Source organism: Rutidosis leptorrhynchoides, chromosome 5, assembly GCF_046630445.1.
Source record: "Rutidosis leptorrhynchoides isolate AG116_Rl617_1_P2 chromosome 5, CSIRO_AGI_Rlap_v1, whole genome shotgun sequence".
NCBI classification, from domain to species: Eukaryota; Viridiplantae; Streptophyta; class Magnoliopsida; order Asterales; family Asteraceae; genus Rutidosis; species Rutidosis leptorrhynchoides.
In genome coordinates this window covers 335,751,888-335,777,482 of record NC_092337.1, presented here as the reverse complement: position 1 = coordinate 335,777,482, position 25,595 = coordinate 335,751,888, and the positions used below count along the sequence as shown (strand labels likewise).

Sequence of the window (25,595 nt, the reverse complement as noted above, 5' to 3'; positions counted from 1 at the left end):
AATGTTGAAGATCCACTTGCTGACCTAAAAAATTTGAGGCGGACTGGTACTATTCAAGCTTATTTTGATGAGTTTGAGTTGCGTCTTAACAAAGTTGAGATTAGTGACAAGAAGGCTATTAGTATGTTCTTAGCTGGACTACATAAAGAAATAGAGTTACAAGAGAGAATGCTTAAGCCAAAAACACTTGAAGATGCTTATACCTTGGCTAAGCTGCAAGAAGATATCATAGCTGCTACTAAAAGAAGGTATACCCCATTGTTACCTGTTTCAAAAGCTAATACAACTACCTATACTGCTAAATCTAATGTATATACTCTTGCTGTTACTAAGAGTGTCACTGCACCTCAACCTCAAACACAATTAGCTTTACCTAGTGCACCATTTAGCAGTCAAGGAGGCTTGAATAGGAGGGTAATTAAAAAAAGAATTTGAGGAAAAGAGAAGTAAAGGCTTGTGTTTTTATTGTGATAAAAAATATATACTTGACCACAAATGCAGTGGTCAAGTGTATTCATTGGAGGTATTAGGTGAAGATGTGGACATAAGTGAAACTGATAATAATATAAAAGAAGAAGTTTGCACAGGACAGATTGATAACATCATAGAAGAAGTGCCACAGATATCATTAAGTGCATTAACTGGCACTAATGCATATCAAATTATGAGGGTTAAAAGACATGTTATGAAGCAAGGTGTGTACATTTTGATAGATTCAGGTAGCACATACAATGTTTTGGATGCTGACATGGCTAAAAAGTTAGGATGTCAACTGAAGGAGTTCACACCAATGCATGTTATTGTGCCAGGTTGACACAATATAACTGCTAAAGAGTGCTGCAATGTTGTGTGGACCTTGAACAGTGAAATATTAATAGCACAATGGTGGTGATTCCCCTAGGTGGATGTGATATGGTTTTAGGCATCTTGTGGTTAAGCACTTTAGGTGAAATTAAGTGGAATTTCCAAGAATTGACCATGACCTTTTATTACAACAACAAAAGGGTGGATTTAAGGGGAACACAAAGACCTATGATTCAGTGGGCTGATGGGAAGAAAATGATGAAAAGTTTGGGTCAAAACCAAGCTCAATTATCTTCTATGTATTTGTATGTATATCCAGTGACCCTGTGCCAGCTGTCTACCATACCTGAATAGGAAATTGACACCACTACACAAGATAAAGTGAGTTGTTTGCTTGTTCAGTTTGATTATATCTTTGACACTCCTACACAGTTACCTCTTAAAAGTTCACACGACCACAAAATACCTCTCAAAGATGAAGGTAAAGCTATAAATGTTAGACCTTACAGGCATCCTCCCACAAAAAAAAATGCTATTGAGGAAATGGTGGGAGAATTGCTAAGTACAGGAGTGAAAGAGATAGTCAAAGTCCATTTTTTGCACTCATGGTTATGGTTAAGAAGAAGGATGGAAGTTGGAGGATGTGTGTGAACGACAGGGAATTAAACAAAAACACTATTAAGGACAAATTCCCTATTTCCATCATAGAAGAGCTTATTGATGAGCTCAATGGGTCTAAATACTTCTCTAAACTTGACTTGAGGTCAGGCTATCACCAGATTAGGATGTTTGAGGATGATATTGCTAAAACTGCATTTAGGACCCATGAAGGGCATTATGAATTTCTTGTGATGCCCTTTAGACTCACCAATGCTGCATCAACCTTTCAATCTCTTATGAACCAAGTGTTCAAAGCTTACTTGAGGAAATTTTTGTTAGTCTTTTTTGATGACATTTTGGTTTATAGCTCAACCCTAGAGGCACACTTGCAACATTTAAGGATGGTTCTGCAAGTTATGAAGGAAAACACTTTATATGCCAAAAAGACTAAGTGTACATTTGCAGCCACCCAAGTGGAGTATTTGGGCCATGTCATTTCAGACCAAGGGGTGGCAACTGACCCTAGTAAAATTGCTGCAATGAAAGATTGGCCCATTCCTAAAACCCTAAAGCAGTTAAGGGGTTTTCTAAGCCTCACAGGGTATTACAGAAGATTTATAAAGGGTTATGCTGCTATAGCCCACCCCTTAACCCAATTGTTGAGAAAAGATGCCTTTGGATGGAATGAACAAGCAACCAAATCATTTGAGGAATTGAAGCAAGATATGCATCAAGCTCCAGTCCTAGGGTTACCAGACTTTTCTAAAGAGGTTGTTGTAGAAACAGATGCATCTGGCGTGGGATTAGGAGCAGTTTTGCTTCAAGATGGCCATACTCTGGCTTATTTGAGTAAGACTTTATCAAAAAGACACCAGTCCCTTTCCACATATGAGAAGGAATTTTTAGCTGTGTTGGTTGCATTGGATAAATGGAGGGGTTACCTTTTGGATAGGTACTTCAAGATTAAAATTGATCATATCAGTTTAAAGTACCTTCTGGATCAAAGAATCACCACACCTACCTAAATGAAGTACTTGCCAAAGTTAATGGGTTATGATTATGAAATCATTTACAAGAAGGGTAGTGAGAATGTTCTGGCAGATGCGTTGTCAAGGGTCCAAATGGTGGGGAATTATTCCATATTCATGTGAAAAATATAAGTGATACCATATTAGAAGAGGTGCAAAAGAGTGTTGAAATGACTCGTCCATATTACTATAAATGCGGTACGTTATTCATTGGTCCCATAGCGAGGTATTTGACCTCTATATGATACATTTTAGAAAATATTGCATTCGTTTCATAAAAAGACACACCCTTATTATATATAATGCATGTTTTAAACAAGTGGACGATTATTTAAGAAATAATCCCCATAATACATCGGTTTTCAAATACTACACACGTGACATAAAAGTCGAATATAATACATGACAGAGATTTTATTAAATGCAACACTTCATTTAAACAAAAGCATGAGACTCCATGCACAGCTTGCTCAGATAATGCAACAGCGGAAGACTTTCTTAAGGACCTGAGAATAAACATGCTTAAACAGTCAACACAAAGGTTGGTGAGATATATAGGTTTAAAGCTAGCATCGATATAAATATAGACCACAAGATTTCATAGTTATAAATATTTCAATAAAGATATTCTATAAGTTGTTGAGCGCTTCGGTAACCATACTTAACCATAAATGTAGCATATTCCCTTTATTATGAAATCTCCCTACACTGTACCAAGTATAGTAAAAACGAAGTACTATGCAACCGTTTACGATACTAGAGCGACTAGCCCGGTTGGGGTTGTCAAACCCGATAGATCTATCAATAGGATTCGCGCTTACATGTTCTTACAACATGTAAATATTAGTTACCAAGCTATTAGGGAAGATATGCAATGTGGTACAACTCAACGTAGAATATATTTTAAGTACTTGCGTCCATGGCGTAAAACATAAAATGCATGTATTCTCATCCCAAAATATTTTTAGAGTTTAAAAATGGGACTATATACTCACAGTAGTAAAAGTATATTAATAATAAGTTTTCAGCTTATTAAAAATATGGCCGCCGTCCTTGGATTCACGAACCTATAACAATAATAATGATTCAGATAATAATACGACATGTGAATAAAATAAAACAAGTTCATATAATACTTATATATTAATTTTTTAATATTGTTATGTTAGTAGTCCTTTGTTAGTAGTCCAAAATAGTCCGAAATGTCCAACATTCCAATAATCGGTATATATATAATCTTAGAATTACCCCCACGGTGTATTGTATATGTATTGTCTTTGCATCAACCCAGAGACGTATTGTATACGTATTGTCTTAGAATTTATCAAAACGTATTGTATACTTATTATCTTAGGATTTATCAAAACGTATTGTATACTTATTGTCATGGAATGTACCAAGATTATTATTATTATATATATATATACAATCTCGGAATTAACTAAGATTATAATATTTTATTATACTAATGATAACATGTCCAAATATATAGGAAAAGTTAGCAAGGATATGGTTAATATAGTTTTTACAATATAAATTCCGTCCATACAACGTTAATTTTAGCAGATTTTGTTTTGCTCGTCAAATATTCATTACAACTCCGTTTAAAGTGAATAAAATTGCTATGGTTTCATAATGAACTGTAGTATTTAGAACTAAACTTAAAAAGTAGTGGTTTATAGTCAGAGTTACAGGTTACAAGTCATATTTGAAAGAGGTAGTCATTTCCGTCGAAAAACGACATCTTGATGACCATTTTGAAAAACATATTTCCACTTTGAGTTTAACCATGATTTTTGGATATAGTTTCATGTTTATAATAAATATCATTTTCTCAGAAGAACAACTTTTAAATCAAAGTTTATCATAGTTTTTAATTATCCAACCCAAAACAGCCCCCGGTTTTACTACGACGGCGTATGTCCGGTTTTACGGTGTTCTTCGTGTTTAAGGGTTTTAAATCATTAAGTTAGCATATCATATAGATATAGAACATGTGTTTAGTGGATTTTAAAAGTTATAGAAGGATTAACTTTGTTTGCGAACAAGTTTCGAATTAACTAAACTATGTTCTAGTGATTACAAGTTTAAATCTTCGAATAAGATAGTTATATATATATATATATATATATATATATATATATATATATATATATATATATATATATATATATATATATATATATATATATATATATATATATATGAATCGAATGATGTTATGAACATCATTACTACCTCAAGTATAGTAGGTAAACCTACTGGAAATGATGAGAAAATAACTTGAGCTTTAAAGGATCTTTGATGGCTTGGAAGTTCTTGAAGCAGAATCATGACACGAAAACAAGTTCAAGTAAGATTACTACTTGATTTAAGGTAGTTATGTTTATAGGAATTAAACCAAAGCTTGGATATGATTATTACCTTGATTAAGAATGAAAAGTTACTGAGATTAGATGGAAGTTCTTGATCTTTGATGAGTTGTTGGATTGGATTAAAAAGATTGGAAGTAATCTTGCAACTTCTTGATTCTAGGTTGTTTTTATGATGATTAAAGCTTGTAATTGAAGCTAAATGATTAGGAAAATACTTGGAGATGATCAAGTATGAAGTTAGGAGTATTTTGAGAGAGAATTGGGAGTGTAAATATGAGAAAATGGAATGAAGAAATGGTGTGTATCCATAATAACGTTTTTAGTTTATAAAGAAAGAAAAGATTCCTAATTTTGTTTTCTTGCTAAATAATTCATGCTACTTGACAAATGGTTGGTTGCACATGTTCCTTAATCATTTAAGGCTGCTAAGGAGCAGATTTTTATTGGTATATACCAATAGTAAATACATCTAGAAGCTGGTATAATACGAGTGCAAATACCGAGCGAATACGAGTAGAATTCTTGATGAAAACAAATGGGAATACAATTGTGATTATTTTTGTTAAGTAAGAGTGTTTTGATATATGTATTGAAGTCCTTAAAATGTGTATTAATACATCTTAATACACTATATATATATATATATATATATATATATATATATATATATATATATATATATATATATATATATATATATACATTTTAACTGAGTCGTTAAATCATCGTTAGTCGTTACATGTAAGTGTTGTTTCGAAACCTTTAAGTTAACGACCTTGTTAAATGTAATTAATCCCATTGTTATTATATCTAATGGGATGTTAAATTTTTATATTATCATGATAACATAGTGTGTTAATATATCTTAATACGATATATAAATATTAAGACGTTATTACAACGATAATCGTTACGTATATATCGTTTCGAAATCCTTAAGTTAGTAGTCTCATTTTATGTATATAGTTCATTGTTAATATACTTATTGAGATACTTAATTATCATTTCATCATGTTAAATATATATATATAAGTTCATATATATATTATCATGTTATTTATAAGTTATAACGTTCGTGAATCATCGGACAAGTTGGGTGGTCACACGTTTACATAAAATTCGTTTCAATTAATCAAGTCTTAAAAAGTTTGATTGCTTAATATGTTGGAAACATTTAATCATGTAGATATTAATATTGTTCAATATATAATCATGAAAAAATCCGGGTCATGATAAGTGTGGACAATGATGTTGACCTACAGCAATTTATGGTTAAGCTACTAGCTAAAGAGGTCAGCTCAAAACACTACAAAGTCAACCTTGGTCAACTGCTAAGGAAGGGTAAGGTAGTGGCAGGGGCAAATACTGAATTGAGGCAGAAGTTGATTAAGCACTTCCACTGTGATACTGTTGGTGGTCATTCTGGGGTACATGCCACTATACAGAGGTTGACTGCAGCTTTTTATTGGAAAAAGTTGAGAAATCATGTCAAAACATTTGTGAGGGAATGCAGTACATGTATGAAGTTTAAAGCTGACCTATCTAAATATCCTGGGTTATTGCAACCTCTGCCTATGCCTCAAAGGATATGGGAGGAAATTTCAATGGATTTTGTAGAAGGCTTGCCTATGTCTGGGGAAAAAATGTCATATTGGTGGTAGTGGACAGGTTGAGCAAATATGCTCATTTCTGTGCACTTGCTCATCCTTTTACAGCTGTACAAGTTGCAAATTGTTCCTCAATCATGTCAACAAGCTACATGGGTTGCCTAAACCCATAGTAAGTGACAGGGATAAGGTATTCTTGAGTGTATTTTGACAAGAATTGTTCAAAAGGTTAAAGGTCAAACTCAATTTGTCAACTGCATACCATCCCCAATCAGATGGTAAGACTGAAATAGTGAACAAGTGTATGGAGTGTTATCTACGTTGTATGACTGGAGAGAGACCTAAGGAGTGGTTAAACTGGCTAGCTTTAGCTGAATATTGGTACAATATCAATTATCACACTTCAATCCACACTACTCCATATGAGGTGGTGTATGGACAAGCACAATGGACACAGTGATGTATACAGGTCAAAGTGCAGTGGAATCTGTGGATAGATCATTAACTGCAAGAATGGAGGCCTTGTCTATTCTGAAATACCACTTTGACAGGTCTCAAGAGAGAATGAAATATTATGCAGATAAGGGAAGAACATATAGGGAATTCACACTGGGAAATTGGGTTTATGTAAAGCTACAACCTTACAGGCAAATGACATTGAGACGTGGCACTTTTCACAAGCTAGCTCCAAAGTATTATGGTCCATTTTAGGTGGTGGAGAAGATTGGTGCAATGGCTTACAAGCTGGAATCACCTAGTGGTTCACAATTTTCATGTGTCACAGCTCAAGTTACACAAAGGAGCTAATCCAGTTGTTATGGGGGTCATGCCTTCTATGGATCATACTTCTTTTTTATCTGCAACTCCGATCAAAATTCTTGACCGGAAAATGGCAAAAGGGGGAAATGTGGCTGGCGTTTATTGGTTAATCCATTGGATCAATTGATGATGCAACTTGGGAATTGGCTGAAAATATACTTCAACGCTACCCAGAATTTCAATCTGAAGCTAATTGATTCTTGAGGTCAAGAATGTTTTGAAGAAGAGGGGATTGTTATGAATTTCTGTTAGTAGCCGTTAATTCAATTGGATGTCGTTAAGTACTCGTTAGTGACCGTTAGTGTAGAACTCGTGCCAAGCACGTGAGCTGGTTTAAACACATAGCTCGTGATCTGCACGTGATATCTTCATCTCCTTCCTCGAGTGCTGACCTGGCGAGTAACAGAATACAGTTACCAGTGTTCTGCAGCTTAAATACACATTAGTTAGTAGTTGAATTCAGTTTTTCGATTGTGCTTGTAACTTTTTCTCTTTGAATTTCTGTAACGAACTCTTGTTCATAAAAGTCAATTAAAAAGTCAATCTCGACAGTCGACACTGTTCTTGATCTCAAGTGTCCAGGTTACTTTTAGTTTGTATAATTTCAGTTTAATAACTCAGATTATACATAACAACATATTATCAAGATATTAACTATCAACGAACCATATTACATTGATAGCCTTTTGTTTGGTTTGGTCTATCACATCGGTTTTTGTACAACTAAACAAAGAAGCAATACATAACTTGAGCAGCTCTGCACAGAGCTCAACAGTCGCAACAAATAAAAAGCAAACTTTTGCCCTTTTTTTAAACATTTCCGTGTATAAGCTTATCATAGTTGCATTATAATTACCTTGTGAAAATGAGGCACCTCATCCCAAACAATGACCCAGAGCTATGCTCGGTTAAGCGTTAAGGGCACAAAAGATGGTTTCAAAAACATGCTTTTGATTAAAATGTCTAGCTATAGCTATGTTAAACGATCACTCGTGGCTGGATGGCTTAAGCTTGTTCTCTACCAAGTTTTTACAGCACATTGAAAGCCACAGATACAACACAAGTATGGAGTATAGATCCACAAATTTGATACATTATATATTACTAAATATAGAAACTAACAGCATAAACTGCACAACTACTAATTCTACCACTAGAAACTTTCTGAACACTATCTGCACTTGTTAAGGTATATCGTGAAAACGCAACGCCATTCTACAGGCCTGTCTGCTCAAATGGCACTCTCACGAACAACTGGCCGTGGAGGGTTACAACAGCTGAGGTTTGGTAAGGATCAATTCTGGATGGCAGATTCACAACCTGGTAATCATAAAACAAAATCCACAACTCTTATCTCAATCGCATACACTATTGTAAAAAAAAACCCCGATTACTCCATGATTACTCCCTTTTAAGAACAGACCAATCCTATTTTCCAAAATGTGTTTAATTAATTTGTCAACGCCGGTTAATGGGTCAGAATCGGAGTTGTTGGTCAAAGTCAGCATTTTAATTTTAATATAAATTTAAACAAGAATTTCAAAAGTTTTTTTAAGAAATGATCGATTATGTTTATGTTTTAGAATGTTTATGATTTTCTTCTATATTTACACACATAATTTTGATCCCGAATTGATTACTTCCTCCGAAGTCCTGACCGAGTACACCCCGAGTAGCGAGTTTTGCAATCTTGATTGCATATACTTGAAAACGTTATCATACCAATCAAGTATGCATACTCATCTACCGTTTAAACTACTTGTATAAAACTTTGAAAACGGTAGGTATACCTTTTTGAAAGGAGAAACACCCCAAGGATTGTCAAGATGTTCTGGTTGACCAGTTATAACCAAGCGACCAGCTGGATCAGACTGTACACGCACCTAGTTCCATTGACACGAAGAAAAAAAAACAAAGATATTTCAGAATATCGTTTGAAATCAAAACTGCTTGGTCTAAAGCGAAAGGGCGTAAAATTATAAAGGTCAAAACAGGAAACAGACGAAAGTATTAGATTATGAAACAACTTTATCTAAACATGGTATCTAATCTTTTAAAATTTGGAGTGCTACATATTTTTCTTTTAAGTGTAGAGGAATAAAGTAATAAAGGTTAAACAAGCACAAGATACAGCCGTCTCAAACTCATAACTCATAAGGCTACTAGTAGTAACAGAAAGAGACTTGCATAATCTAGTATCCACTTAAAAACCTATAAAACAATCATCACGATTCGTTATTTGTTATTGTTTATTAAATTAAAACTGATGTTATTATTTTGTTATCATATAAAAATTAATTAATGTGAAAAGGGAGTATATATTTTAATATATCTGTTACCTCTTCACGCAAAAGACCGGGAACCAATGCATAGACCTCAAAGCAATCCTTCTGTACAGTCCATATGCAAAAACCAATTAAATGCATTCAACAATACGATAATAAATACCTTTAATGTTGACAAAAAAGGGTTAATCAACATACAAACTAACTTACAGTTCTCTGCACGTTGATTTTCACCCAATCTGCAGGTTGACCAAGATCCACAACCGCCGAGTCCAATCTAAGAAATTCATCATAGCAGAGTGTGAGTAAAGTGTATGTAACAAATCCAGTCACTTAATGCAATCTAATATTTTTAACATTGTCATTATCTTCAACACAGACAGTTCTTTACTTCAAAAAATCGCCGTTCAAAAAAAATTATAATATATCCCAAATAACGAGTGCCAGGTATCACTGTAGCAGGAAACAAGATACCCAATAAAAAAACCAAAAGAGTAACAAGATATCTCAACTGTGGCCTAGACGCTTTCATGCGTGCAACTTTGACAGCTTGTTCAACTGGAGACGGCTTTTTACGCTTCAACAAACCTACTGAGCAACACAATAGTCAAAAGAAAAAGTCAAACAAAAGTACAGGCATTTATAAATGTTTATCGTATAACTCAACGCAAATGTACCAATGCCTTGCTTTTCTCGCTTCACTGTCATACTTGAGGTTTTATCCTACAAAACGAAGACAACAATGATGTCAGTTCAAGTATTACAATAGCAGCCCACAAAGTTATAGATCCCTGAACATTAAAAGATGCATTCTAAGTTCTACAAGTTAAGATGTAAATATACTAAATCGTTTAATTGATGTAGCTGGAAAAAAACATATAACATACCTTAATGATTGGATCCCCAACCTCACCATTACCAAGATTACGCTGAGAATGCCAACCCTGCATGGCTCGAGCTGCTGCATCCCGCCTGGCCCTTCCTGATCCAGGTGTTTGAATTTGACTGGTCTACAAGACAATAAGTTCACAAAGTTTAAGACCATACAGATAGGAGACACCTCAAAATAGATACATTAGACATATAGACCGAGTAAACATAAGGCACTAGATAGAAATCATTTCATTCATGAAGTATGTTTATCATATATCACTTTCTTATCACAAAGTATGTATAATGTATATACTAGTCAGAGCAAAAAACAATATATCACATCAATTTTTAAATCAGTTACATCTACTTTGTGATGCAGAATTTGTACTTAACCAAATACACATAGAAGAGAAGCATTTCAAATTATCAACAGGAGCACCAACATATTCAAATTATTTAAGTAACAGGATCTTTAAAATACAGTTAAATGACATTATAAACTATTAAATTAGAGGTACCTGTTTTACAGCAGAAGTAGGTTCCGCAGAAGTATCAGCGAATGGCAACTCTCCTAAGCTCATCTTATATTTCTCATATTCAAGCAATGCCTGCAATAAAAACTGTGTAAATAACTAATAATGAAAAAACTCGAAGCAAACTAATTGATAATTACTAATTTATATTCTTAACAATTTCGACCAGCAATTAATATATTCATATGAACTGGGACATGTACAACATTTCCACATCGAGTACCCGAACAAAAGAAAGGCCAGGAAAAAGGATGACCACCTTTAATACATACTAAAAGTTCCAAACATTAACAAATTTATCAAAGGGTAATTATAAAAAGAATAATCACGCCTAATCAACTATCAGAGAATAATCAGATAACCAGTAAGAATCAATAGCATTGTGGTTCTAAATATAAGCACTGTAAGAGTTAATTTCACATACTATTCATTCTAAGGAAGTCTTTTATTTGTCGATATTATTCTGACTTTATAGTGAATTGTAGCTTTCAAGTACTGTTTTGAAATGTATGTAGACTTAGGATTCTGTAAATGAGCCTATAATCTTTTAGTTCTCCTTAGAAATCACATGGGTTCAGTTGATTCTAAGGTAAGCTTGTTTCAAAGATGTGTTCAAGTGTTTTGTTGGTTCATGTAAGATCTTACAGGTCAAGTTCAAGTCTTCCTTTAGTGTTCGCCGATTCAAGCAAGTTCTCACAGTGTCCAAGTTCGAGTCAAGTATAATTCATCTCAAAGGTTAAAGTTTTAAAGGCTAGAATGATACCTTGCTCAATTAGCAACTTAAATAGGCTGTTTAGGATCTTTAATGGTTTACAAGTGTCATAGGTTGTCTAGGTTCGATAACTTCTGGTGGTAAATTCAGCAGTTTATTTTGTAGTTACAGTACAGTTTGACAAACCGCCTTCCCATTGTGGTAGACAACAAGCAAAATAACTATAAAAAACAACGGCATAGAAGTCACAAAAGATAAAATAACCTTACATGTTACTCCTATATAGCATCTGTATTGAGTAGGCACAAAGTCTCACTTAAGCAAGCATATTCAACAAACTCATTTGTGACGCTAAATTTCAAACTTTTGGTATGCCTAGTTCACATGTTATGATGTGTTCAGACTTCTACACAATCACATTCTGATATTACAGTGAACATCACATTAACACCAAACCAACATCACCAAAGGTCCACTGAGTCTTATTTGCCTCAAAAGATTACTTGATCCTGATGTGTTCTTTCATGAAACTCAAACAGTCTAGCAAGACTTACGCTTAAAGAACATAAGCTTCCTTTAAAAAGGCGTACCATCATGACAACTGCAAGCACGGACAAGCCTACTAATTTAAACCGTAGATAGGTAAGTATCCCTATATATCATGCACCAGTACATTTAGAGTAGATAATTTATGTGCCTTATGTCAAAATTATTCTATGTTGTTGTTGTTTTGTAATTTTATATGCCTTATGTCATAATTAATTTGAATTTCAATTATGAGCTCAAAAGAAAACTTCAGTATGAAATTACAACGCGGAGACGAGGGAAACGGTAGGTTTTCATCAAAGCATGCAAATATAAGATGACTTGGGTAATCAAGCAAGCACCTTCTCATAAAAGCACCGAAAAGTCCACGAGACAGTAGTACATGTCCTGTCCAAAATTAAACACGAGTGTTAGACAGTGAGATTACTCTCCAAACAGAAATCATACGGAAGTTATCAGACACTACAATTAGCATGGTCAGAAAAGGAAAAAAATGGAAACATGAAGTTGTCGTCGTTTTATCATGCTACAATTTTTCCTTGACTGAGTTATATCAATTGAAAGCAAAGAGAATAAGCAAGCAAATGGTTTAATGGTTATCCTGTATGCCCATACCCTTTCAGAGGCAAAATAAAACCGACTACGCTTCTTGTATATACAGACGCATCAATTGTATATTGATCATCTATATCGTTTTTGAAACTTTTGACAGTACCTTGGTATCAGCATGAACAACTTGCATTGTTATAGGTTGATGGTAATGTCAAATAACCATTTATGACTAGGGTCAAAATATCAAAACTCGTGGATCAAACTTCAATAAGATGAGTCACCGAACGAATAACAGTTAGCAGTATACGAAGATTAAAAAAAAAAAAAATGAGATGGACCAAGTGACGGTGAATAATAATATATAACTTGACATTAACCACATTAGCGTCAAAGAACAAACAACACAAGTAACATCAAAATTCCTCGTGCACTTGCTTCTCTAGATCATAACACCTAGATTTTGACTTAGACATGCATAACAAGGTATAATAAACGAAACTGTTAAAACCAAATGAGGTGAATGAACAAAAACCAAACAAAAGCTTTTAATGCTTACTTTGGGGGTTTAAAAGATTCTCCCACTGTTCGCCACACTTTGTTTGCAGTCACCTACAAGTGTGCAAATGAATAAATATGAAAGTTTTATCTAATACATACACAAAATTATAGGAACTGAAGTCTGAATCTAAGCCATTTATGCAAATGCCCTTAAAATGATGAAAATTATGTAACAACAAATAAATTCATGTAATAAATTTTATCAAGAATTTCATATCAAATTAAAATAAGGGGCATTTCTATATACTAATCTTTTGTTATCTAATAACTTGTTAAATTAAACAAGAAACACCGTAGCCATACATATTCGTAGCCACCGTTCCTGATAACCGATCTCCATAACCTAACACAAAACAAATTTCATCAAACAAAATGAAACAACAATACCAAATCACTCAAATATTATAAAATGTTAATAAAATAGCATCTCACTTGAGGCAATTCAATGGTTCTCCATAGAATTTAGGAGGTTTAAACTCCAAAAACCTATCTTTATGAAAAACCTCAAGTTCTTTCATAAATGCAGCTTGTTCTTCCTCACTTCCAGATTCATCTTCAATGCTCGAATTCGGATCCAACAAAAACGACTTCGTGTTTCGCACCGGTTTAATTCCGTCAACATCATCATCGTCGTATACATCAGACAACGCCAGCTGTCGCCGCTCCACTGCCACGCCATCCTCCTCAGTCGCCACGTCATCTTCTTCTTCCGACTCCGCCTTTAATTTGTTCGAATAGTGGCGTCGTTCGCCATTGTGCACTGGAGCGGAGTTCGATTCATTCGGTGAGGTGCTGCCGTTGACGGTTGATTTCAAATCTTCATCGCGAGGGTTATGTTGTCGTTCTAGGTCGTCTTCAAGAACCATTTCTTCGTCAGTGGGAGTAATTAGGGTTTTGGGAGAATTAGGTATGATATTTCTATTGCATCTGTTATTATAGCAAACCCTAGAAAATTTGTGGAGCGTTTCTATTGGTCGTCCCTCTCAAAATCAAAATGTAGCCGGGTTTATTTGCTGCTGACGGTTCAACAAAACTGGACGCCCAAAAGCTGTTACAAATGGTTGGGTGTGTTTTTTTGACTATCAGTATGTGTTGACTGAGAGAGTGGAGTAGTAATGGTGTTTGAAAGTTGGTTTTGTAAGTTTGTGTTGTGGCAGTGGAATGATGATGTGCCATTTTAATTTTCTTTTTATGTTTTTTTATTATTTTTTATTGGTTTTATTCATTTTATTGTAGCACTCAAATAAAAAAAAGACGAAATAACGTAAATAATTAAAAATCCAAACATACCATTACTTAAAAAAAAATTACATAATTAAAAGTCCTAAAAACATAAAATAAATTCATAAAAAAAAGACGGAACAACATAAATAGAATCTATTCTCGGGGGTTACGGTCGATGTTCATGTCGTCTTTCATCATGTCTCGAACATATTTTTTTAGATTTTGAAGACGAATCACGTCATCCGGATCTTCCATCGTAGCCAAATAATAATAATAATTAATAATTAATAATAATAATAATAATAATAATAATAATAATAATAATAATAATAATAATAATAATAATAATAATAATAATAATAATAATAATAATAAGCTAGATATAGATATAGATAGATTAGATATAGATATAGAAGTAAGAACAAAAGGTAAAAACAAATATAAATAAAATAAAATCTCAGATCTCTTCCCATATCCACTCTCTCTCTCTCTTCTTCTTCCTAATTTCCAGATTTCTTCATCTTCTTTCTATTTTCCTTCTCTCTCTCTTCATTCTTTTACAGGTCAAAATTAATAACATCCCAGATACATTTGGATTCATTTGGATTAATTTTTTTATTTAATTATAATCTGCAAATACTCAATTCCACCAACCAACAAGAATTCGCCACCTGTCGGCAATAGTCGTTGCTTGTGCCGTCGGTTTCCAACCAACGCATGTCCAACGCCATGTTTCAACGATCCGATACTGCTTCTGTTTGGCGTTGCGGAGGTGCCACATCGGCTACCAACGTCGTTGCCTTGCACCGTTACAAGTGGTCTTAAAAGGAGCAGCATACCCGGTTTTACTAGCTAAATTTTTAAGGAGAATAACAAAAACTTCGTTAAAAAAAACTTAATTCTTTTTTTTCGAAAATAACAAAAACTTTGTTAATAAAAAGAAAACGTACAAAACAAACAAGCGAAACCAAAGATAAACACAATCGAACAATAACTCTGCCGAGGACATCAACAAGAACGATGGTCAAACAACCGAAGGTAAACTAAAACAGCCAAACAAAACACTCGAAAATTAGGGCGAGAAATTAAAGTCATCCGACGACGATTCCAAACCATCTACCGCACTAAGCAAAACAACCACCAATAACGAAATGCAACCAACAAAATACAACATAAAGCTAAACTACAACAAAGGATTCAAATGCCATCGATATTGAATTTGCAAACTCGGCACCGTGGACCTTTTTACGTTTAGCTTTCCCTTTTCTAGATTTGAAGATGGACGCGGAATTAATGTGCTTTCCTTCATTGAGACAATGCTCGAATCATTTCATTGCCTCTCAAGTATATCCTCAAAGCTACTCTTACAGGGGCCACTGCCATTAATACCATGACAGTTAAAGAATTACAACCAACAGCATCATCACCGGTTATATCTTCATGGAAAAGCCTTTGCACCGTATCACCAAAGTCGATGTCGTTAACCGAATCTTGTAAAGATAACTTGATCCATTATTTATAACTTAATCTATAACTTAACTAGTTTGATCCCAGCAATATTGCAGGTTTTGTTACAGAAAATTGGTATATAGATACAAATTTTATAAGAATTATAATTAATTATACTATTGGCCCATGTGGTATGCCCGAAATTATACCGGTGATCCTTTCTTTTTAAAATCATACCGCTAGTCCCCGTGGTTTTATAGATGTACGACGTTGGTCATATTCCTAACGTTAGTTTATTTTTTCCGTTAACTTAATACATGTTCGGGACATGATGGGCAATTAACTAATTAAAGGAAGGAAAAAAGTAAAAGAGAGCGAGAACATCACCGGGTTATGAGCTGTAAGCGAAATAATGTGAAAAGACGAGTGTGAAGATGAATATGCGCCAGTCAGTTTCTTCAAGGCAACCACTATTTATGGAAGGATAATAAAATAAAAATAACATAAAAACGTGCTTATTTATTAATGCATCAAAGGCTTGGCTGAGCCCCACTTAATGTTTCCTTAGTGGGGTTTGACTCCAGCCACACTTATCTAGCGACATATAAATCAGTGAAAAAGTTTCACGAATTAGTAAGGTGAGCCTCTTTGACTCCCCCCCCCCCCCCCCCCCCACACTTATACTCTTTGGGTCTTTTGCAAATGGTTCATCATCAACCATATTCCATCTGCTGATTTGTTGGGGATACTCAAATTTAACTAGAGTTGTACACACTACAAGTGGCTCTTCCGATATAAGCTCATCCTCAGTAACGATATCTTACAGTTCAACCTCGGGAACATCATTGGTGTAAACCTTCATAAACTCTTCAAACTCGGCCTCGAGGTCGAATTCTTCAACATTAATACACATCGGAGTGAAATCCCCCGTGTCGAAATCCATCAAAGCCCGAAAGTCTTCCTTTAGAGATGAATCAATATCATCTTATGGAATAGTTGGAATGTTGGATTGTGGAGTTGTAGGTGATATGGTTGGAATAGACTTTGTCACATTTAAATGTTTCGGAGATGAAATTAAATGGGAATCGGGAAGAGGTTGTGTGGTAGGTGGAGGACTCACGTGTTTTACGTTTGGATTCGTGCAACATTGTAAGAACCCATAAACACACGGTCACAATACCTTGGATATCATCATCTCCTCCATAGTCATACTGTCAGTACTAATACCATTTTCATCTACTTCATCTTTTTGTCAGGACCAAGTTATCTTGTCCTCTTCTTCTTTGTCGATCTCTATATATTTCACCACTTGGACCTCAATATCATCTTCCTCTACGTCACTATTCCAATAATCCACATTTTTCATCCTTAATTCATCTTCCTCAATAACTGAATTAGTCCTGGCAAACCTTGAGGCAGTGGGGGCAGCATGTGTTGAGAATGTAAGTGGTTGGATTGAAAGTCTCGTCGCATTTAAACGTTCCGGATATGGAATACGATGTGTATAGATTTTTGGATCGAAAAAAGATTGTGTGGTAGTTATATTATTTTGAATTGGTACATCTTCTTCCTCTCTTTCTTCGTTTTCATCTTCCTTTTCTTCTCCAGAATCCATTTGACATATTCTTTCCCATTCTAGCTTCCCCTTGGCTTTTATGATTTCTAGATACTTCTCTCCTATTTCAGACCCACTAAATAACGAAATTTTCATCGTAACCAGTTCTTCAAAAGCATAGTCGAAATTTTCCATTAGGTAATAATGTTTGTGCCTGTAACACCCCGTTTTTCTAAAACATGACGCTCGGGGCGTCATACGGAGTCCAAGGATAGGTGTTTAATCTTTAGGACGCGATTACTTGACCACGTTTGACTTTGGGTGTTCTTAAAAGTGGAATTGGGGTGAATCAAGTCATCCATCGCGTTTGAAGAAGGTGCATCTCGTTTCGGGTTGTCGCGAACCGCGACAAGCATGGTTAAAACTCGACAACATTATAAAACGTTGTCCTGATCACATTATCGTATTCCAGTGGGTATGTCTCGTTTGGTGGTGTCGCGGAACTCGATGGTTGTGCAGAATGTCTATTTTTAGCTCGTTTTTAGGGGTATTTTGAGGGTGTTTTGGTAATTTCCCATGGTGGACGGGTTATAAACCTCAAATCAGTTCCAAACCTTATCCCAACCTCATTTTTTACACACTTCACCTTTCACTTCAAACCCTAGAGTGAGAAACCCATTTTAGTGAGAGAAAGCTCCATTTGGAGAAGAAGAAGGTTGATTCGGGTTAAAGTGCAAGAGTTAAGGTTGTTCTACTCGTCAACGACATCATTTGGGTGGTATTGGTAAGTCTCAACTCCGAATTTCATCTTTATGATTTGATATCCAAGTTAGGGTTTTGAGCTTGTTAGTTGTGAAACCCATTTAGATGATGAAGTGGCTTTATGGTTACTAGTTATTGTTGATACTTGGCGGGTTTTAGGTTGGTTGATGTTTTGGCTATGATTAGGCTTTGATTTTGGGTATAAACACTAGTGTTAGTGATTATAGAAGTGTTGGAACCCTTTTGGGTGTAATTGGTTGACTAATTTTGAAATGGATCAAAATTGGGGTTTAGGTGTCTTTTTGGGCAAGAAAGGTGTTTAACACTTATGATTGGGTTTGATGGGTGTATTAGGACCACTCTCACTTGCGTTAGTGATTATTGGTTAGTTTGGGCGCGGTTGTGCTTGGAAGTGCATTTGGGTCGAAATTGTACTAGTTGTCAATATGGGTTTGGTTTGTAATCCACCCTAATTGCGTTGTTTGTTATGTGATAAATGGAATAGGTACTTTCCATTGACGTGTTGCGGATTTGACCTTGCATTCATCAAGGCGTTAAGGTGAGTGTAAATATATTATATGTGTATGTATGCATAGGATGGGTGCGGGTTGGTAGAGTGATCCTTGCTAGGATTCACTCTACATGTGATGGGGAAAATGGATTCTTGGAGTTTGAGTCCATATTGTACGCTTATGCATTTTGGGTTACCACCCTTGGGGTAGTGAATCTTTGGAGTATACGGATTCACGTTGGCATGTCGGGTCAACCCCGTCGTTGTTGATGATGTTGAGGAGATGAATCTCGGGTAGTGCGGATTCATGATGTAGTGACCCGAACTTTTCCATGTTTATATATATTAAATGAAATTGATATTTACATGATTAAGTGTTTTCAACATGTTAAGCAATCAAACTTATTAAGACTTGATTAATTGGAATATGTTTCATATAGACAAATGACCACCCAAGTTGACCGGTGATTCACGAACGTTAAAACTTGTAAAAACTATACGATGACATATATATGGTTATATATATATAGTTAACATGATTTTATTATAAGTTTGTATCTCATTAGGTATTTTAACAATGAGTTATATACATAAAAATGAGACTATTAAATTAAGAAACTCGAAAACGATATATATAACGATTATCGTTATAACGTCTTACTAGGTACATATGAATCATATTAAGATATTGATACACTTGGTTAATTATGTTAAATGATAAGTAAATATATCATTAAGTGTATTAACAATGAACTACATATGTAAAAATAAGACTACTAACTTAATGATTTCGAAACGAGACATATATGTAACGATTATCGTTGTAACGATATTTAACTGTATATATATAGTTAACATGATTTTATTATAAGTATGTATCTCATTAGGTATTTTAACAATGAGTTATATACATAAAAATGAGACTATTAAATTAAGAAACTCGAAAACGATATATATAACGATTATCGTTATAACGTCTTACTAGGTACATATGAATCATATTAAGATATTGATACACTTGGTTAATTATGTTAAATGATAAGTAAATATATCATTAAGTGTATTAACAATGAACTACATATGTAAAAATAAGACTACTAACTTAATGATTTCGAAACGAGACATATATGTAACGATTATCGTTGTAACGATATTTAACTGTATATATATCATACTAAGATATATTATATATCATAATATCATGATAATATAACAATTTAACATCTCATTTGATATAATAAACAATGGGTTAACAACATTTAACAAGATCGTTAACCTAAAGGTTTCAAAACAACATTTACATGTAACGACTAACGATGACTTAACGACTCAGTTAAAATGTATATACATGTAGTGTTTTAATATGTATTCATACACTTTTGAAAGACTTCAAGACACTTATCAAAATACTTCTACTTAACAAAAATGCTTACAATTACATCCTCGTTCAGTTTCATCAACAAATCTACTCGTATGCACCCGTATTCGTACTCGTACAATACACAGCTTTTAGATGTATGTACTATTGGTATATACACTCCAATGATCAGCTCTTAGTAGCCCATGTGAGTCACCTAACACATGTGGGAACCATCATTTGGCAACTAGCATGAAATATCTCATAAAATTACAAAAATATGAGTAATCATTCATGACTTATTTACATGAAAACAAAATTACATATCCTTTATATCTAATCCATACACCAACGACCAAAAACACCTACAAACGCTTTCATTCTTCATTTTTCTTCATCTAATTGATCTCTCTCAAGTTCTATCTTCAAGTTCTAAGTGTTCTTCATAAATTCCAAAAGTTCTAGTTTCATAAAATCAAGAATACTTCCAAGATTGCAAGTTTACTTCCAAGTTTTCTAAATCCATTCCAAGTAATCATCCAAGATCAAGAAACCTTTGTTACTTATAGTAGGTTATCTTTCTAATACAAGGTAATAATCATATTCAAACTTTAATTCAATTTCTATAACTATAACAATCTTATTTCGAGTGAAAATCTTACTTGAAATTGTTTTCGTGTCATGATTCTGCTTCAAGAACTTTCAAGCCATCCAAGGATCCTTTGAAGCTAGATCCATTTTTCTCATTTCCAATAGGTTTATCCAAAAAATAACTTTTGCAAGAATGAAATTCTTACAAAAGGATCGAACAATTACTAGCAAATATTTCAAAATCCAATTAAAACCGCTCCCCGGCAGCGGCGCCAAAAAGTTGATGGTGATCGTTCGTGTTCTCAACTTATAATATAATATAAAAATAATGGTCAAACACTTAACCAATTAACACAAACGTCAGGGCAACAATAACCCGATCATTATAGCAACTAGCAAGTATTCAAGCATGGTTCGTTCTATAAGGAGCAATTTACATGAATTTCAAAACACTAGTAATTATCCTAAGTTGGTTGGGGGGTTTTTAAGAAAGCTTTGATTGTTGATTAAACTAATATTAAACTAAAAGAGAGATTAACAAATAAGATAAAAAAACGTGTCCACTTGATTATTCCACCTTTTGCCATGGTTCACCCAACTCATTCATTACACAACAATGTTTAAACATATATAGTTTCATTTCCATTCATCAACTTCCATAAAACCTCAATCAAATGAAATTCGTTAACTCCCGTAGACTCATTTCAAAAGATCAAACTATGTTATGAGTGAAATCATTGAGACATCGGTTTTGGATTAAAATCTCTTAAAATCCTTTAATTATCAAATCCCTTAAGATAATCAAACACTGCCATGTTGAATAAAAGCCAATTGAAAACCAAACCAAACCAAATCAAGAACCCAATCCCTTGAAATTCCCAATTTATTTGTCTAGATCACCAAAGGTGTTGAAGTACAAATTGCTTCACTAATCAAATTCCTAAGAAAAGCTAGGCAACTTATATAATCAAAGTAAAGCTTTCAACAATCAAAGTAATGGATCTTCAATTAAGCACAATAATCACCAACTCATTCAAACACCCAATTCATAGATTAGGGCAAAATCCAAGCATCAAGTTTATAAATCAAGTGAACACAAGTAATCTAAGCTATAATCATTGCATAAACAAGTATAAAATCAAAGAAATAACAATCATTCATCATTACAACTAAAATGGAGAAAAGCAACTATCAAAATGGAGAAGAAACACTACAATGGAGAATGAATGATGGAAATGGAGCTTCAATCTTCATGGAGTTGGAGTTAGGAGCATGAAATTGACCTTCATCTTGATGTAATCATGATTCGAACCCTTTTAGGGCTCCAAAACGGCCTAAGGAAGCAGCTCTCTCAACCAAAAACCCCAAAAATCATTTTTATAGTCGAGCTGAGTTTTTAGCTGAATACAGGTCTGAAACGACGTTTATGAAGGTGGAATGACGTTCCTAAAGGTGGAACGAAGTTCTTAATTAGGAACTACGTTCCTGAAACCCCTAGAAAGTTCGAAAAGTTTCTGACTTCGATTTCCCATTTTCTAGTGCTGCGGAACGACATTCTGGCCATTTGGAACGCCGTTCTTGCTTGAAACTTGACCTATTAACCCCAAAACTCCACTTGATTCATTCCTTAACCCTAATGGTTGATTTCTCATGCATAAATATGATCTTTTAGACCGCTTATGCCCCGAAATGACCATATACCACAAACCGCTCACTAATCATCACAAACTGTATCGAAACGCCACAAATGTAAGGAGAAATTGCGAAGATAAATATTTATATTTTGAGCAATATCACGTTTTATAGAACTAGTTCCTAGAAGATATAACTAGAGTTGCAATTAGCTTAGCTGAAGTTGAAGCTACAAACTTATAGTTCAAGTTGGAGTTTATTTTTTTATTAGTATTTGCACAAAACTAGCTAGAGTTTAAGCATGTGAATTTACGTAAAATGACAACACACGATATATAATTATATAAGAGGTTTCTACGTAATTTCTCATTTGATAAGTTCTAAGCTTATTTTTATAAAGTTTTGTTTTCTAGAGCATAAGCTCTTAAAAGCTGATCACCCCAATACATTCACGAAAGATAAATGGTGAATTAATTAATCTTCACAACACTTCAACTGTTTAACCCTAAACTTTAAATGATACTCTCTCCGTTCGAATTTTAATTGTCCTTAAACAAAAATCCACAAAAATCTTACAATTTAAAAAATGTTATTATTACATTGTACTTCTTTTTTAATTTTACAATTTTAACTTAATAACTTTATTAGAAAATCCCCCCTACTTTTGTAATTTAACTAATTAATTAGAGACAATATGATAAGCTTGATTAAATTACATTTCATATTTGGTAGTGAACAATTAAAATAAAACATTCGAAAATGGAATGGTGGACTAAACTCGGAATAGAATAATAGACTATATATATATGCAATGGGGGAGTAGTAAAAAAAATTATATTTTTGTAATTTTTTATAAGTAATACTCCATAAGAAGTAAGAAGTACTAATACTGAGTACTAATTTCTTTACTAATTATTAGTACTATTACGAATTACTAATAACTAATAATTACTAATTACTATTACTAATTACTAATTACTAATTACTAATAACAATTAAATCAAAAATGATATATATATATATATATATATATATATATATATATATATATATATATATATATATATATATATAGTCTGTCCACACAATCCCCACCAGAAACAGACCACTTGAATCCATCCATTCAATAACATCAACACTTTTAGATTTTCAACACAAAATCTATTTGAATTTAATTGCATTCACAATGCAAATAAACCAACCAACGTGTTCATCTTCGTTTCCGAGTGCATTAATCAACAATCACATCCAGATAATATTTTTAATCAATTAGCAGCTACAATTACCTTCAAATTTAACCAATCTCTTCATCTTAACGATAACTATAATCACGTGGACAATGAAGAAGATGAAGAAGAAGAATTTTTAGATTGCGAGGATTATGAAGATAATGTTAATCACGAAAATGATGACAGTTTTACATTTATGTACATAGATGATGATAATTCACCTATTCCTGCTGATCAAGCATCTGTAATCCAAAAAATCCAACCAGTATTCCCATTATTTGATCAAAATTTGTTGTCAACCGAGATTAAAAATCAACTAAGTCCTGTAGACAAGGTGTTTGTTGAATCATCTCACCGAGCTCCATCATCTTCTGCGTCGAAATATGATGAGATTGAAGGTAAATTAACAAATCATTGTGTTGTTAGTCCAATACCGTTTGATTCAACATTGCATACAATGATATCTCATCCCCTTGATCTTGAAATCCATCCAAGGTCGTCTTTCGCACATCGCGTTGCGGTGTTTTACCGGCCATGTCCTCGAATTGGTCCGGATTTTCTCCCGAGCAGGTGAGGCGTGTTATGCAACTGCGAGAGATGACTGTCCCTTGGGTGATCCCAAAATGTGTGGACCGATTAATCGGATGTTAACCGAGTAATCTCGAGTGGTCAACGAGTAATCCCGTTGACTGAGGGTTGACCAATTTTGATTATTCGTATCGGACCTATTCAAAATTTGAGTAATCAAAATCCGAGTAATCGTCAATTACTCCCAAGTAATTCCACGTTTTACACCACTGTATATAACCGCGTAACTCAAATTCACGAGCTTATTATTGAACAGATATAGTGGTGGGACCGTACCGGCCAGGGTCAAAACAACCTAAAAAAGACAAGCATGAGTTGAATATAAAGAGCAATACATGTGGTTTCTCTAAGCTCTGGAGACTTAGACGTAAAGTGGGTCGGAGCCATGCGATAGTCGCGATGCATTTATGCTTCTGAATAAATCGGATAGAAAAACGATGATGTTACCTAAGCCGGTTGTGAAAGGAAATAATGTTGGGGGAGGAAAAACGAAAGGCGTTAAGAAAGGTAAGATGGTACAAAATGGGAACAACGTGTCGGCACACGGAGTTTATTTGAAGAACAAAGAACAGACACAAGATGAACGCGCACGGTCTTATTTACCTTATCGGCCTGAAATCATGGGGTTATTCAGTAATGTTAATGGTGGCTCAAGCAAAAATGTGCACCCTTAGTAATCAGACTGCATGAACTGAAATGTTAGAATTTTAGTGGGTAAGGTTAGAATTTTAGTAGGTAATTTACTTATTTTGCATATATTGTTGGCAAAAGTGATCACAATGTGTAGTATACAGCAAAAGTTAGAGATTTTTACATATACTGTACTAAAGGAGTTACAGTTAGTTTGTAATGCAAGATTTTTATTTCTATGCATAAATTTGACTAATTTGGAAAGATTGATTAGTATCTTCTGTTTTCCACTCTCACAAGAAGCAGTGAGGAAGCTGATTTATTTGAAATTTTTATAGTGCATCCACCATTTGAGTGCAAAGCCGCTATATGAGCTCGATTTACCTTTTACAGGATGAGTTCGAGACCATCTTGGATTGGTTGTCGGTTCGGTCTGGGCGCCATCCATCCCTAGTTAGTAGATGGAGTAGCTTTTAAAAACGAGAGTTGTGTTTTTTAAAACAACAAACACACACTCTTTTTGTTCACAATGGGACTCGAAATTAAAATTTCAAGGTTGACGAACTCCTTGATATCACTAGGCCAGAAGCCTTTTGGTTACAAACGAGAGTTGTACATAACTAAAAGAAGTTAAAAGACATTCATCATCATGGATTGTACAGAAAACAATGTGCATCACAATTCACAAAGTGGGTCACAACATTATATCTTTATATATTTATATACTCCGTATTTAACCTACAACCACTACAACAAATTTACCTATTGTTCACGC

General features: G+C 34.1%; 2 protein-coding genes across 3 annotated transcripts; one reads left to right on the top strand and one right to left on the bottom strand.

Annotated features, from left to right (window-relative positions):
• Positions 1 to 8,174: 8,174 nt before the first annotated feature.
• LOC139847181 (AT-rich interactive domain-containing protein 5-like) lies at positions 8,175 to 14,339 on the bottom strand. Of its 2 annotated transcripts, none has more exons than XM_071836814.1 (12): positions 13,725 to 14,339; positions 13,596 to 13,635; positions 13,291 to 13,343; positions 12,524 to 12,569; positions 10,910 to 10,999; positions 10,406 to 10,528; positions 10,196 to 10,241; positions 10,031 to 10,109; positions 9,729 to 9,795; positions 9,573 to 9,623; positions 9,024 to 9,116; positions 8,175 to 8,553 (listed from the first exon to the last, which is right to left on the bottom strand). In XM_071836814.1, exons 1-12 carry the CDS (start codon positions 14,156 to 14,158, stop codon positions 8,449 to 8,451), a joined length of 1,227 nt encoding a protein of 408 aa, XP_071692915.1. In that variant the 5' UTR covers positions 14,159 to 14,339; the 3' UTR covers positions 8,175 to 8,448. The 2 variants fall into 2 exon arrangements, with proteins under 2 accessions (XP_071692915.1, XP_071692916.1); XM_071836815.1 differs by having other exon boundaries at positions 10,031 to 10,106.
• A 9,459-nt stretch (positions 14,340 to 23,798) lies between these two features.
• Positions 23,799 to 24,864, top strand: LOC139849578 (uncharacterized). The gene is made up of 2 exons (XM_071839216.1): positions 23,799 to 24,172; positions 24,621 to 24,864. The coding sequence occupies exons 1-2, from the start codon at positions 23,799 to 23,801 to the stop codon at positions 24,862 to 24,864; spliced, it is 618 nt and encodes a 205-aa protein (XP_071695317.1).
• Positions 24,865 to 25,595: the final 731 nt, after the last annotated feature.